The sequence below is a fragment of the Onychostoma macrolepis genome, chromosome 03 (genome assembly GCF_012432095.1).
Source record: "Onychostoma macrolepis isolate SWU-2019 chromosome 03, ASM1243209v1, whole genome shotgun sequence".
Taxonomy (NCBI): domain Eukaryota; kingdom Metazoa; phylum Chordata; class Actinopteri; order Cypriniformes; family Cyprinidae; genus Onychostoma; species Onychostoma macrolepis.
The window spans coordinates 33,237,432-33,251,995 of record NC_081157.1 but is presented as its reverse complement, the minus strand read 5'-3'; the positions used below and the strand labels follow the sequence as shown (position 1 = coordinate 33,251,995).

The 14,564-nt window shown below is 38.4% G+C and overlaps 1 protein-coding gene across 6 annotated transcripts in view; it reads left to right on the top strand.

Moving 5' to 3' along the window:
- prkcbb (protein kinase C, beta b) overlaps positions 1–11,526 on the top strand; it is a 155,317-nt gene extending 143,791 nt beyond the window's left edge. For 5 of the 6 annotated variants that reach the window (XM_058769638.1, XM_058769640.1, XM_058769641.1 and 2 more), the window contains one exon: positions 1,088–3,562. In XM_058769638.1, coding sequence (XP_058625621.1) covers positions 1,088–1,246 — 159 coding nt within the window. In that variant the 3' untranslated portion in view covers positions 1,247–3,562. Of the gene's footprint in view, positions 1–1,087; positions 3,563–9,396 lie in introns of those variants that run through there. The other variant, XM_058769639.1, reaches the window with a different exon arrangement.
- The last annotated feature ends 3,038 nt before the right edge of the window (positions 11,527–14,564 follow it).

Here is a 14,564-nt window from a genome sequence, read left to right as displayed (position 1 = left end):
TGTTATCATTTACTCATGTTGTTTCAAACTTTGACTGACTTTTTTGTGGAATGCATAAGAAGATATTTTGAATAATGTTTGCTCTTTTGCGATGAAAGGGGACTGATTGTTGAAGCTTTGAAAAAAGATGTAAAAGCACCATAAAATGAATAATATACAACTTGTGCACTATTTTTCATATGGCTTCGCATACAGTATGATTGCTTGATGAATAGACTGAAGTCATTATTCACTGATAATCTTCACCTCCAGTGAGCTGTTAACCACTGCAAACAGATCTTTGAGTCAGTTTTCTACTCTCCGCTATTTTCTTCAAAAATAAATAAAAGATCTGACTGAAATAATTATTTATACATGACTCGGATATCATTACTTTTCAAGAGTTTTCAGTGAAGTCAAGATTTTCTGTGAATAATGAGTTAAATTTTGGTCTGTTTCTCTAGCGATCAAATGGCTTGAAATATAGCACTTAAATTGTATGGACCACCTGTATGATTCTGTTATGGTGCTTTTTGCTGTTTTAGAGGAAGGTATTTAATATATATATATATATATATATATATATATATAGCTCTGGAATGACATGAATGGGAGTAAATCATAACAGACTTCAATTTTTTTTTGAGTATACTCTTATAAATAAAGGTTCTTTATTGGCAGTTATGATCCCTTGAATTACATCTATGGAATATTTCCATTGCACAAAAGGGTATTTTTAGTTGAAAAAGTTTTTCACACTATGAAAAAATGGTTCTTTTAAGAAATATCTACTGAAAGGTTCTTTGGGGAACTCAAAAAGGGTACTTCAATGGAAAATTCCCTTTTGGAACCTTTATATTTAAGAGTGTAAACAATCACCTAAAGCTATTCCAGCAGCCTTTTAGGGACATACAGGATGCTGGTCTATTCAACACCATAGGTATCCATGTATCCAGAACTGCTGTTCAGTAATCTACAGTACCTGTCACAACCCTTACATTCACATCCATTCTCATACTTTTATTTGTTCTCTTTTACGTTCTACTTGACCATGTTCATCATCCCCCATCCATTACATGCCTCTCTTCTTCTTCTCTCCCTCCTGCAGTGTGGCCGGGATGCAGAGAACTTTGACCGCTTTTTCACCCGCCATCCACCGGTTCTCACCCCTCCAGACCAGGAGGTCATCATGAACCTCGACCAAGACGAGTTCGAGGGCTTTTCCTTCATAAACCCCGAATACCCTGCCATGGAAGCCCAGAGTTAAGGGCGACCTCCTAAAACTAACCCAGCCCTCCATCAAACCCCCTCTTCATCAAACCTCCTTTACGTTTATGTATCATACACTCCATAAAACTGGCACGTGTATGTATATAAACAGCCATGCACAGAAACTAATCCATCTATATACATATGCATGCGAAATTTCGATATTCGTAGATTAGCCTGAAGGTCGTTGTCGGCTTTCACGACATTCCATTGATTGTGTCCATGCTGAAGGAACGTTCGAATCTAAAGGCTGTCTTTATACTATTTGTACTCTACAGCTTTCCTGAATGTGGTGTGTATTGCATTGCTCTGTTCTAAACTATCCTCGGATGTGTGTGTTTCGGACACCGCCGGTGTTCAGATTCAGCCATTTGCACTGAAGGTGCATGAATCGCATATGAGATGCACAATGGCTAGCCTCGCTCTTCTTATCCAGCCTGTGAACGTGATATTCTGCCGATTTTATACTCAAAGCATTTTGCCTGTTTCAAAAAGAATGCAAACTCAAAAGGTTTTTGCATGACAATTTTGTTTTGCCCGAACGTCGTTAGTTAGCTCTGTAGTGAACCCTAGTCTTGCTTTAATCTCTGACTTGCATTGTACAGACAAGTAGATAACAAAATTTGACCAAAGTTTTTCTTTTTCTTTTTCTTCTTTTGGAAGCATGAGTAAATCTGACTTTTTTAGGATGCCTGTATCCTGTTTGCGTGTATGTATGGGCCAATAGAGCTTAATGGATGTGCCTGATTGTGGTAGTGATCTGCTTTTTTTGCCTGATCATCTCACACCATCAGCAAACACTCACCCATGTACAGGAAGCATGACTCCTGTGATGGTTCCCGTTGGCTCTTCCTTGTTTAACACTTGACTTCTGCTTAAAGGTCAGCCGGATTTTATCGAGAGGTATTTGACAGGCACATTAAATATCAACTACCTCCTGCTTGAGACAATTACAGATTGAGACAGGACGAGAGAACAAGTGCTAATATCAGAAACGAGCTAACGCTGTAGCCAATAACCTTTAAAAGACCCGTCGGCCATGTATTACTGACCCCTATGTTAGATATGCATGTTTTAAATGGGTACGATCTGGAAGCATTTTTCAACATCATTGGGGTTTGCGATGGGGTTTGAAATGAGCAGTCACCCATGGGTAATGTCTCAAAATTGTACCCCGGATTTCATTGAAGAGCTTGTGTATGAGCAAATTAGTCTAGTTGGGATGCATTGATATAGCTTCACTTCGCTTGAATGATTCCATCTTGAAGCTTGTCAATAGAGACCCGCCGCATTATATTATGCTGAAACTTTCTACATGAAAACCCTGAAAGAATACCACAATGTTTGTGTGGAACACAATATCGCGCTTCAAAGGCGAAGAGAAAAACAGGATATAAAGACGACGAATAAATTGCAGCACAATTAGACGGTGTAGCTTTGGAAATAAAACAATTCAAGCGTGTAAACATTGCTCATAAGCGACAATAGGGGTCCGTTGAAGCTATCTGCTGTTGTGTTAATGGGTCCAACACGGGCTGGTCAGTGCTTTAATACGGGTTCCTAATTTAGCATGCTGACAACTCCGATATGACAGTCGGTCTAGAAACACGAGCCCTGTTCATGTCAGCGGTAACAGCAGCGAAGTCCCTGTGTGGAACAGATACCGTATCACTAAATGGAACTGGAAAGGCCACAAGAGCCACACATCCACAGAAACGGGTCAGATCCTCTCAGACATCAGAGTTCCCTGAGCGGTTATCCGTGCTGACTAGAGGCCAGTGGCTTTTATTGGAAACCACTGGGGCTTCATATCATATCTTCATCATAGGATTTCAGGGAAGGGATAACCTCTCTAAAATGGCGAAGGTTTCCAGATATGTTGTGGTTTGCAGGATAAAACACTTTTGGTTTAAAAAAAAAAAAAAAAAAATGTTGTGCATTTGTCATTTCTGCCAAAAAAATATATAGCAAGCAGTTCAGTGTAGGGCTTTGATATTATTTTTTTTTAAGTGTCTTAAAATAACATAAGCAAATCAAATGTATAAAATGTGTCAAATGTTCTTAAATGTCATGAATTTTATGTGGTCAGTATTGTAGATAAAAATAAATGAAAAAGGGAGATTATTGTGTTTTCTATACCATAAAATGTGCATAGCTTTATGCATGAATTACAGAAAACTAGCCTAGTGTTTTAGCGAGTGCTCTTGACCTTTCTGTGTGCTTTGCTTCATACATCCTCAATGCTTTTCTTGTGCCAAAGTATTTTCCACAAAAAACCACGAGTATGCATTTAAATAAAACTGAAACATCAATAGCCTTTGTTTGGTTTTGCGTTGTTTCCCTCATTGTAGTTTTGAGTGTATATAACCTTGAAATTCAAACATACCTGTAATGTGAACTCTGGAAACACAAAAGACTGTTTTCTATTCTAAGACCCTGATGTGACATTTTATTCGATCACATAAAGCATTATTTGTATGTGCTTCTGAACCGCTTGGCAGAGGAAGTCTTGTCAATTTGCTCAGAGCATCGCCCGTATAAAACCAACTTGGACGGTGTGCAGCACGTGCCCACGCTAAGCTCTGCATATTTCATGCCTGCCACTTAACATGAGAACATTTCATCCTGTTCCACCACCATTCAGCCAGTGACATATGGGAAGAACATACATAAGGGTGGGTGAAAACTAGAGAGACGCTTTATATGCCGTATTAAACATGCTGCGAACCTTTATTGTGAAAATTGAAGTGGTGGTTGGCCTGCTTATGTAAGTAGCACTGTAAAAATCGGCATGGGGATCTCGGAAATCATTCAAACTTGTTGTTTTTACATATATGCGGTACACAGTTGAGTCTGGCGCTCAGCACAAGAGTTAATTAATTCTGAATGTCGCAGCCTCAAATTAAATGAGTCGGTTAGCACGAAGTGTGTGCGGCTTATCAGCTGAAAACAGGGCAGCGTTTGATACTGCTGTTCTCTTCTTGCGCTGACATCAGCTCGCCGCTAATCCGCTCCTTTATAGAAAGCTCTGTGCCTTAGTATCGCACAAAATTACAGAATCACGATTGGAATTAAATCCTGGCAAAATGAACACCTTGGATTTAAAGGAGGGTGTCTCTCGTCTTTTCTCTCCTACCTGAGAGCTTTTTATTTTATTTTTTATCATTCCCTTCGGGGCTTTTGGTACAGCATGTATCACAAACTCTATCTCTGCTATATATCTGTATGAAAAATTCAGATGGGCTCTGCTGAGGTGCAAACGTCTCATGGGCTGGTATTCTCAACGTGTCGACGTCCCTTGTTCCACTGTCATCCACCACTATCTTATATGTCCATGTGCATCATAGCCTGTTTATGGGAACCGAGCTGCTCAGTGCACCCGTGCTAATCTCATCTTGTCAAACAGACCTGTATCTAATCAACACAGAATGGCACTGGCCTGCATCAGCATGGCAAGCTAGCATGGATATTCCTGTCAACAGAGACCATTTTGGACCATCATTCATCTCTAATTAGTGTCATTTATCATTTAGTGACGCTTCAGGATGACAAATATTTTGTTGGATGTTCTTTTTACGCTCTTTGATCTGTTATATCCATTCTGATGTTAACGGTTTACACATTTTTTCAGTTCCTGGTACCCAGCGCTACACCTGTGCCCAAATACCTCCAAAGGTCAATTGCCAGTTTAGGTATCTAAATGTGGATTTATGAGTGATGCTAATTTTGATGTTAACAGTTTACTTATTTGATTAGTTTTTTTTTTATTATTATTATTATGCCATTTAATATTTATGTACATTTTTATTATATTTTTTGTTCTATTTTTATTATATTAATAATGCACTTAAGTTTCAAAATTATTATTTTTTTTCACAGTTCTGAAACTTTTTTCCAGATTTAAATTTCTTAATTTTCTTTTTTATTATAATTAGATTATTATTATTATTATTAATTCATATATTTATGTTTACATTTTAAAATAAAGGGACATTATTTATTTCTACAGTTAAATTAAATTTTGCATCCCAGGCTTGTGGGCTGTCAGACTTTTGAACCCCACTGTATCTTATAATGTATCACACTTATACATGGATCCATGCAACAGTAGACAGATTTATAGACTCATTAACTCTGCAGGATAATTACTAGATTTGAAACTAGTCGTTCAGAATCACGTCTGCGTTGACCTACAGTCCTGAGGTTTCCATGCCAATGCCCAGTGCCATTTTTCTCTGAACTGTTTGGCTCTTGAGAGCCCAGGTAATCTAGTGGCCATCACTCTGGAGTTGTGGCTTGTGTGCTTCGCTGTGCTGTGGTGTGCTTGAACCAGCAAATGGACATAAGGTAGGAAATGTGCCTCTGTTGTTGTATCATATATCTTCCTCCTGTCTACTGTATTCTTGCTGTCTGTAGCTGTTTTTATCCATGTACGGGCTGCCAGGAGATCTCAAACGCTCTTCTGGACCGTCTCTCTTCCCCAGTTTTCTCTTGTTTGATGTGATCTGCATACCAATATTTGGAGTCAAATGTCTTCTCTGCGTCTGTGATCTTGGTTGTTTGTAAATCCTTTTTGCTGTGCTTTGACGTGCACTCATCTCTCTCTCTCGGTCTTGCTCACCTGAAAGCGACTTGTCTCTGTTCTTTGTCATTTTAAGGTGCTTTGTTCATTGCCTTTAAAAAAAAGAGATCACACTGCTTTGTCGTTGTTGGTTTATCGTCTTCAAAACATACTGAATGTTTCTTTAATACCGAGCGTTATGCTGCCTAAAACAACTCTGCACTTCCCACAATTCCCTCAGGCCCGCCATTGACCAGAAAGCTGAATTATTTAGCTGGAAATAATAACTTAACTGAATTGCATTGTTTTTCCAAGACAGGCTTCATTTTTGGCCTTATTATCCAAGCAGACATCTAACAGACTGTGATTAATTTGCGAGAAAGGTTAGCACTCGTATATATACCGGGCCACCATGATTATTCTCTGTGCTTCTCTTGATGTCTAAAAGTCAGTGTGAACTGCAATTTGTAAGCAATTTTACATCCAGACATGACATATTTTCAAGTGAAACAGGATATTCAACAAGAAAAAATTCAGGAATAGCCTGCAGCATTGGCAAAAAGGAACATCATTTCAGAATAAGAGCAAGTTATTGGATTTTGATTAAAGATTATGAACCAAAAAATATTTTGGTTCAGAATAATGTGTATTGATGAATTGTTTACAATACGATCAGGAATATGCAAGAAGAAAGTAAGTAGAGTCATGCTGACTCACGCAATCCTATTTCTTCCTCAGAGTAAATAATACATTTTACTCGCATGTCTCAATTATATTATTGGTCTTGCAGTTCTTACGAATAAAGTTGTAGTTGTCAGATATAAAGTTGCAATTACTAGAAATTGCCAAAATTGTGAGAGATCCTCCTTGTTTTTCCCATATAAGCAGGCCATTTGTAAATTTTATGGGTCTGGCTTCTGGTGTCATTTTGCTTCCAGCTATTTTTAGCTGTACAAAACAGCTCGATTTGCTGCTTGATATCGCAGATTGGTGTGTCTTATTATCTTAATTATGAACACACTGGTTTATAGTGCAAACAGTCTTACTGTTTATTGCACGTTGTTATTCTTCTCATTATTTCCCTACAGCAGCTAATGAACCGGAAGTCTCATACATTCACAGAAAACGGCTTACTTCCGCGTTGAAAAATAAGGTAGATTAAGTCAAAATTCTGAGAAATAGTAGCATTTGTGTGATATGAAGGTGCAATCTGGAGACATTTTCAAAATAGTGAGATGTAAATTGTGAGAAATAAAGTCGATATTACAAGGAGTGTTGTGAAGGCACAATTATGAGAAATAGTAAAAATTGTTACTAAATGAGAGTTGATAGTGGCAGTTGTGAGATATAAAGTCACAATTATGACTCAAATATAACATTGCAGTTATGCGAATCAGTCACGATTGCAAGATATGAACGCACAGTTATGTGTGAAATAGTCAAAATAGTGAGATATAAAGCTGAAATTATGAGAAAAGTCAAAATAGTGAGGTACAAAGGCGCTATTAGGAGAAATAGTCACACATGTGGGATAAAAGGCTGAAATTGTGAGAAAAACAACTGTGAGATATGAATGCACAATTATAAGAAAGTCACAATGGTCAGATGTAAAGATGCAATTGTGAGAACAAATTATTTTACTCTGAGGCAGAAACAGGCTTCCATATTGACTTTATTGAACACAGCAATGTTCATTCAGAAATATGTTTTTTCTCCCCTATAGTTTGAGATGACAGCCCCACCACCCTATAGCAAACATTTCTACAAGACAACATAGCTTAGCGCTCTGTGTACATTTTGTGTATTGGTACGCAGTATTTGCATCGCCAAAGCTTTCTTGCTCCACTGATGCTTAGCATATTGAGTGCAACCCCTCCCCCCACGCTAGCATTTCCTTTGCCTTTGTGGATTTACATTGCCAAGCAGTGCATTAACAATGTCTAGCCCCAGAGAAGGCTCAGTCCTCTCTCCTTTTCCCTGTTTTTTTTTCTCTCCATCCCCTCCATCTCTTCCACACCTTCTGTCACATTCCCTCCATCCCTTTCTAGCTAACTCTGACCCACCTTACCTCCTTTCTTTCCTTCTTTTAGTCTGTCTCTTTCCCTCGCCATCCTCCCACTCAGTGTGTTTGAATGTGTGTGTGTGTGTCCTCTGAGCCAGGCTGGCTCTTCCCTCGGGCGCGCTGGCACACAAGGCCACAGCAGCAGTAGCGCAGCAGAGAGGAATTCTCCCAGTAAGAACAGGCCTGTGGGCCTAACAAACCGTCTGCCCCTTTCATTTAGACTCCTCTCGCAGAGAGAGACAGAGACAGAGGCATACAGAGTAAAAGAGAAAGGCCAGCAGTGCCTACGCTTTAGCATCTCATAAAAGAAACGGAAGCACACAGTGTGTCAATGCAGCGAGCCGTCTCCCACAGCAGCTCTGGATGGGGACTGTCAGTGAGATATGAGTCTCATCAGTGGCCTGGGCGTCTTTTTAAGTGCTTGCGTGTTATAGCTTCTTCTCCTGAAGTGGAATCCCTTCTTCTTTGGCACATAATTCCTCTTCAGTCTTTAACACAGCTGGGCTTTTGCCTGGAGTCTTCTTTTCATCAGCTTCTTATTTAGTGTGGATAATTATGGATTTTAAGGGACAGTTCAGCCGAAAATTAACATACTGTCTTTATTTACTCGCCTCATGTTAATCCAAAGCCATATGCTGTTATTTTTTTATGCATATATATATATATATATATATATATATATTTAATATTTATATGTTTATTATATATTATATTTATATTAATATATTTAAATTGGTATCTTGATATTTTATGCATTTTTATTTTTTTTTAAATGTATAAAAAATATTATGCAGGACAACTGTTTTTTTAACATCGATAAGAAATGTTTCTTGAGCAGCAAATCAGCATATAAGAATGATTTCTGAAAGATCATGTGACACTGGAGTAATGACTGCTGAAAATACAGCTTTGCCTCACAGGAATAAATTACGTTAAAATCATCAAAAATAGAAAATGGTTATTTTAAATTCTAATATTGTGAAATATGACTGTTTTTATTTTGTTTGTTTGTTTGTTTTTTAGCAAATAAACAGCCATGGTGAGCATAAGAGACTTCTTTCAAAAACATTGAAAAATCTTACAGACGCCACGTTTTTGAACGTTCATAATGACCATGTGCTGTCAAGCTCCAAAAAGATCATTTGTTATAATCCAGATATTCTGAAGTCACACAATAGATTGGAGGTCTGACATCATAACATAATTTCGTTACAAGACACCTGAAAACCAATGATGTTCAGTGTTATTGTCTTCTGATATGAGTGGTATTTTTTAATGTTGCTTTTATGGTGTTTTTGGAGCTTGGCAGATGTGACCAAATGGCAAAAGCTGCATTAAGATTCTTCAAAAATGTTCTGTTTCAGTAGAAAAAAATAACATCAAACAGGTTTGTAACAACATGCGGACGGGTATATAATGACAGAATTGGCATTTTTGGGTGAACTACCCCTTTAAGATCCCTTTAAGCTGTAAATAGCCTATTGTTCTAAATGCAGCTAACTCCCTTCTTCTTTCTCTTTTCCAGCGAAACAGCCGAGATACTTGCAACTTTGACCGGGAGTTCACAAAAATGGCCATCGAGCTCACGCCCACCGACAAGCTGTTTATCATGAATCTGGACCAGGACGAGTTCCTGGGGTTCTCCTACACCAACCCGGAGTATGTCAATCCTGCTCAGGGTTAATAGAGCAAGCGTACTAGAGACTGCTGGTCGTGTATCTCTCTGTCTGCCTGTATGTGTGTGACATGTATGCTCAGGGTCGTGAAAGCTCACTCATGTTACTGTAACAGGATTTTACCAAAGGGCTCAGGTGGACCACCTCAGTATATAGCTGTGTGGTATTCGGACATGTTTCCAAGGGACCAGAATTCAAGAAGTCCGTCTCACCACAAGTCAAACGTTTCCCTCTTCCTGGCTTTCACACGTTCAGGAGAACCTGTAACCCCCCACCACCACCACCACCCAGCTTGAGATTGCATTCAGTGTTTGGTGTTTATATGACAGTAAGCGTGGCCTATGCAACAAACGAGGAACAAACACGACTAACCCCGAGTGAGCAATTTGAAAAACAACAATGCCGCCTTCAATTATTTATTTGCGGTTCATTATTTTTCCCCCTGTTTGGTCTCTATTTGAGCTGAGCTAATGTTTAATTCACTGGCTTAAACCCATTATACCAAAATATTATTACCTCCCACACATGACTTGAGCCGGCGCTCCCGTGCAGCCTGTGCGAAGTGCTGAATCCTTGGCAGAAGTGTCCGCACTATTGTGACATTCAGGGAGAGGGAACAAGAAAGGAAAAAAATGTCAAGATGGTTGCAAAGTGAAAATGCCATTATCATTCATAACGCTGTATTTCAGGAAGGATTCATATCACTGGGTTTGGGGAGAGCAGAGATTTGTAAAGCTACTAGTTCGTATTTCAGTATCCTTGAGGATGAGGATTAGAAACAGCCGGATAGATCAAACGCAGTCGACGCCGTCTTGCAATACAGAATTCAAATAGTACATAACTGTGTATCTATGCACCTTGTAGGAAACACAATGTGCCATTTTCCAAGGGACTTCAGCATCCCTGTGATTTCAAATGCTTAATTTGCATGATTGCAATAGTTTGTTTATCCTCTAGGCATAATACTTTTGGATGTATCTATCATTCAGGAAAAAAGACTCTGGTTTTCAATCACAGAAAAATCATACTGGCATTTCTGAACGCTTGGTCTAGATCAGTCGTATATAGCAATGTGATTCGAGTCCGCCACCTATGTGCACTGATGACTCATAGGCTTTGTGTAAATAATGTAACTAAGCACTTTCTGAAGAAAAAGGAAAAAAAAACATATTTCTTAGCTACCTTCTCATTCGTTTAAAAGATAAAGGCATACTGTTATTAAGGTTTTGCATGTTCAGATTTATTATCACTACACATTAATGGCTTGTAATTTGTCCCCTGCATCACGTTGGGTTTTTTTTAGTATGTAAACATATTCATGTGTCTCAAAGATCCCTGGTCAAACCTCTAATGAAAACGACTTTGAGATTAGATACACATAAATCGATAGCCTTCTCTCTCCTGAATAAGCGGAGCTGGATTGATCTGTTCTGCCTACTCTTGTACAGATCCTAACCTCTCTAGTGCTGTGTGTGTAGCGGTGCTGTCTCTGTGAGGTGAATAGTTGCAGTGTTTTGATTGGGCTTAGTGTCACTAGCCTTCATTTTATACTCACCGTGTGGCTGCCTGATAGTGCTATCCCATAATGCTGCCCGAGACCCGTTTGCTCCGTAGAAAGTTAAGCTGCCGCGTATCGATTGGACAATTATCAAAAAGAGAAATAAAAGGCATATATCAGTTGACACTGTGGAGCGTGGGGTGAGTGCGAGGTGATTTAGAGAAAGAATTTTGCGAGCTTAAAGGCGCAGAGTGTCTGCTTAATTGCCAGCCGAACAGTTTATGACTTCGAGGTCAGCTCCAGGGATAAAGGATGCCAGGTCTCAGAAGCCACAAACACATAGATACTGGATGAGATGCTAGGCAAACCATTAAAGTTATAACTTATTGATGTATTTATGAGAGAATGTGTAATATGTTCTATTTATAATACAGATATTCAATGTAAAACTGTGTTTTTGTCTGGTTTCTGTGTGAATGGTGTGTGTGTGTGTGTGTGTGTGTGTGTGTTGACCAGAACAGAGTCTTTAAAATGTGGTCTGAGGACCCCAAGGGTATACTGGGGAGTTTGTGACTCTGGCTTTAAAACAGTGACAATGTAAGATCCAGTTATTTAGTGTTGTGTTAATAATTTACGTAACACTTCAGTATAGTGACCACTTCTCACTATTAACTAGTTGCTTATTAGAATGCCTATTATTCACATACTGGCTGATTATTAATACTTAAAGCAAATATTGTGTATGACCATATTCAACATTCCTAATCCTACCAAATACCTAAACTTAACAACTACCTTACTAACTATTAGTAATGAAGTAATGAACATGAAAAAAATGGAGGTGCAAAAAGGCATGGAAAGCCAAGACACCAGCTGAAATCTGTCAGTAATTAGAAAGCAATCCTACCCCTTGTCAGTGGAAATTAACATTAGTTGCTTCAGTCCCAACTGATGGCCTATAAAAAGGTGTCTCATGACCAACGTGTCACACAAGAAACATTTCATGATGGGTAAAAGCAAAGAGCTTTCTCAAGACCTTTGCAATGTTATTTTTGCAAAACATACTGATGGCATTGGTTACGGAAGGATTTCTATACTTCTGAATGTTCCAGTGAAGACTGTTGGGGCCATAATCCGGAAGTGGAAAGAACATAATTTCACCATAAACTGGCCACGACCAGGTGCTCCTCGCAAGATTTCTGACAAAGGAGTAAAAATAATTATCAGAAGAGTTGTCCAAGAGCCAAGGATCACTTGTGGAGAGCTTCAGAAAGACCTGGAATTAGCATGTATAATTGTTTCAAAGAAAACAATAAGTAATGCACTCAACCGCCGTGGCCTGAATGCACGCTCACCACGCAAGGCTCTATTGCTGAAGAAAAAGCATGTTGAAGCTCGTTTAAAGTTTGCTGCACAACATTTAGACAAGCCTATGAAATACTGACAGAATATAGTCTGGTCAGATGAGACAAAAAAATTTTACTCTTTGGATGCCATAATACACACAATGTTTGGAGGTCAAATGGCACTGTACATCACCCCAAAACATCATGGTGTAGCTCCGGCAAAATTCATATAGTTAAAGGAAGGATGAATGGAAAAAATGTACCGAGACATTCTTGATAAAAATCTGCTGCCATCTACCAGGATGATGAAGATGAAATGAGAGTGGACATTTCAGCAAGACAATGATCCCAAACACACAGCCAAAGAAACCCTCAATTGGTTTCAGAGAAAGAAAGTAAAGCTGCTAGAATGGCCAGCCAATCACCGGACTTGAATCCAATAGAAAATTTATGGAAATAACTAAAGAGCAGAGTTCATAGAAGAGGCACATGGAACCTTCAAGATTTGAAGACTGTTTGTGTGGAAGAATGGGCCAAAATCACACCTGAGCAATGCATACGACTAGTTTCTCCATACAGGAGGCGTCCTGAAGCTGTCATTACCAACAAAGGCTTTTGTACGAAGTATTAAATCAATTTCAGTAAGCGTGTTCAATGCTTTTAACCTGGGTCATTCCATTTTATTACACAGAACTTTATTTCTGAACTCATTTGTACTGTTTTCTTTGTATGTATGGATTACTTGGATTGTTACCAACATCTGGTGAAAATTGCATGTCAGCAGCACCTTTAGAAATATATTTAATTAGAAAAATTGTTCAATACTTATTTTACCCACTGTATATGAAAATAACATCTAAAATATATGAAATTATATTTAATATTCATTGTTGTTGTTTTTTTCTCATTTATATTAAATTATATTAAATTAAATTATATTATGGAAAGTGGGTCTCTTGCATATTTGGGGGTCCTTGGCATCAAACAGTTTAAACCCCCTGGACTAGGAAACATTACAATTTGCAATTTTGAATATCAAATTGAATAGATATCATTACTGGACATCAAGTAGCTCATTCTGGTGGTTATTTAAAAAAAATATATAAATAAATACCCTGATATTTATTATCGTAAAGTTTGTTTGGATTTTGACCATTTAAAGAAAGACCAGAGATATTTTATAGTTTTCTTTCTGTATAGCTTTGGTTTTGTGGTTTTAAAGATATGTTTTCTTTTCTTTTCAAAGAACAATAATTAGTTTTCCTCCCTTGTAGCTTACAAGGTAAATAGAAAAGTTTGACCATTTGTCTAAAAGGTTCATAAATAATTTGCACTTAAGCTGAACTTTAGCATTTTTCATTACACATCTAGTTTATTAAATAAAATACACAGTCTTCTTGTTAACATTGGGTTCAACGCAGAGTCACATCTAAATTGGCCCTGCAAATTCAAAACAGCACATAGTGTGTGTGTGTGTGTGTGTGTGTGTGTGTGTCACCGCACTTGAGGTATTAATATTTGGATGACTCACACAAACATACAGTATTTGCAGGCATGTGAGACGCTGTGGCCCCTGTGAGCATTTTGCTAAGCACAAGATGCTATCTGCCAAAGAAATGTCCCATCTTATCAGCCGCCGAAATTCATGTTTGGGAAATGAAACGATGCAACCGGAGTCATGGGCAATCTGTGGACGCAAATTATTCCCCTGGCCTGCCGTCACTCAGAGCTGACTCCCACATGATTTGATCCTTCAAGAAGATCTCCCTCATCCGCGTCCAGCACTCCAGACTGGGACAAAACAAAATGGTATAAACAAGAATGAGAACAATTACCCCAAATCCTCCTCTTCCTGTCAAAATCATTATGATGCTATAATGTGTGTGTGCATGAGAATATGGAGGTTTCATTCTCAAAATGTCATCTTGGTGCTTTCTCTGAGGCTCGGTGCTGAGTGAGCATTTTAGGTGTAGCTTTCATTGTGACAGCTAATGAAATTATTTGCCTTTGACAACAGCTCATTATGTGCCTCAAAGGCATTGTCTGGGACTGCTGTGTTCTGATCTTTTTTATTCTCTTACTGTTTTTTTCACCCCCCTTAGAGTTTATATATATATATCCAATTAAAATCATCCCCCATGACAAAGAATCTGCCATCTGAAAGAATGAAGTT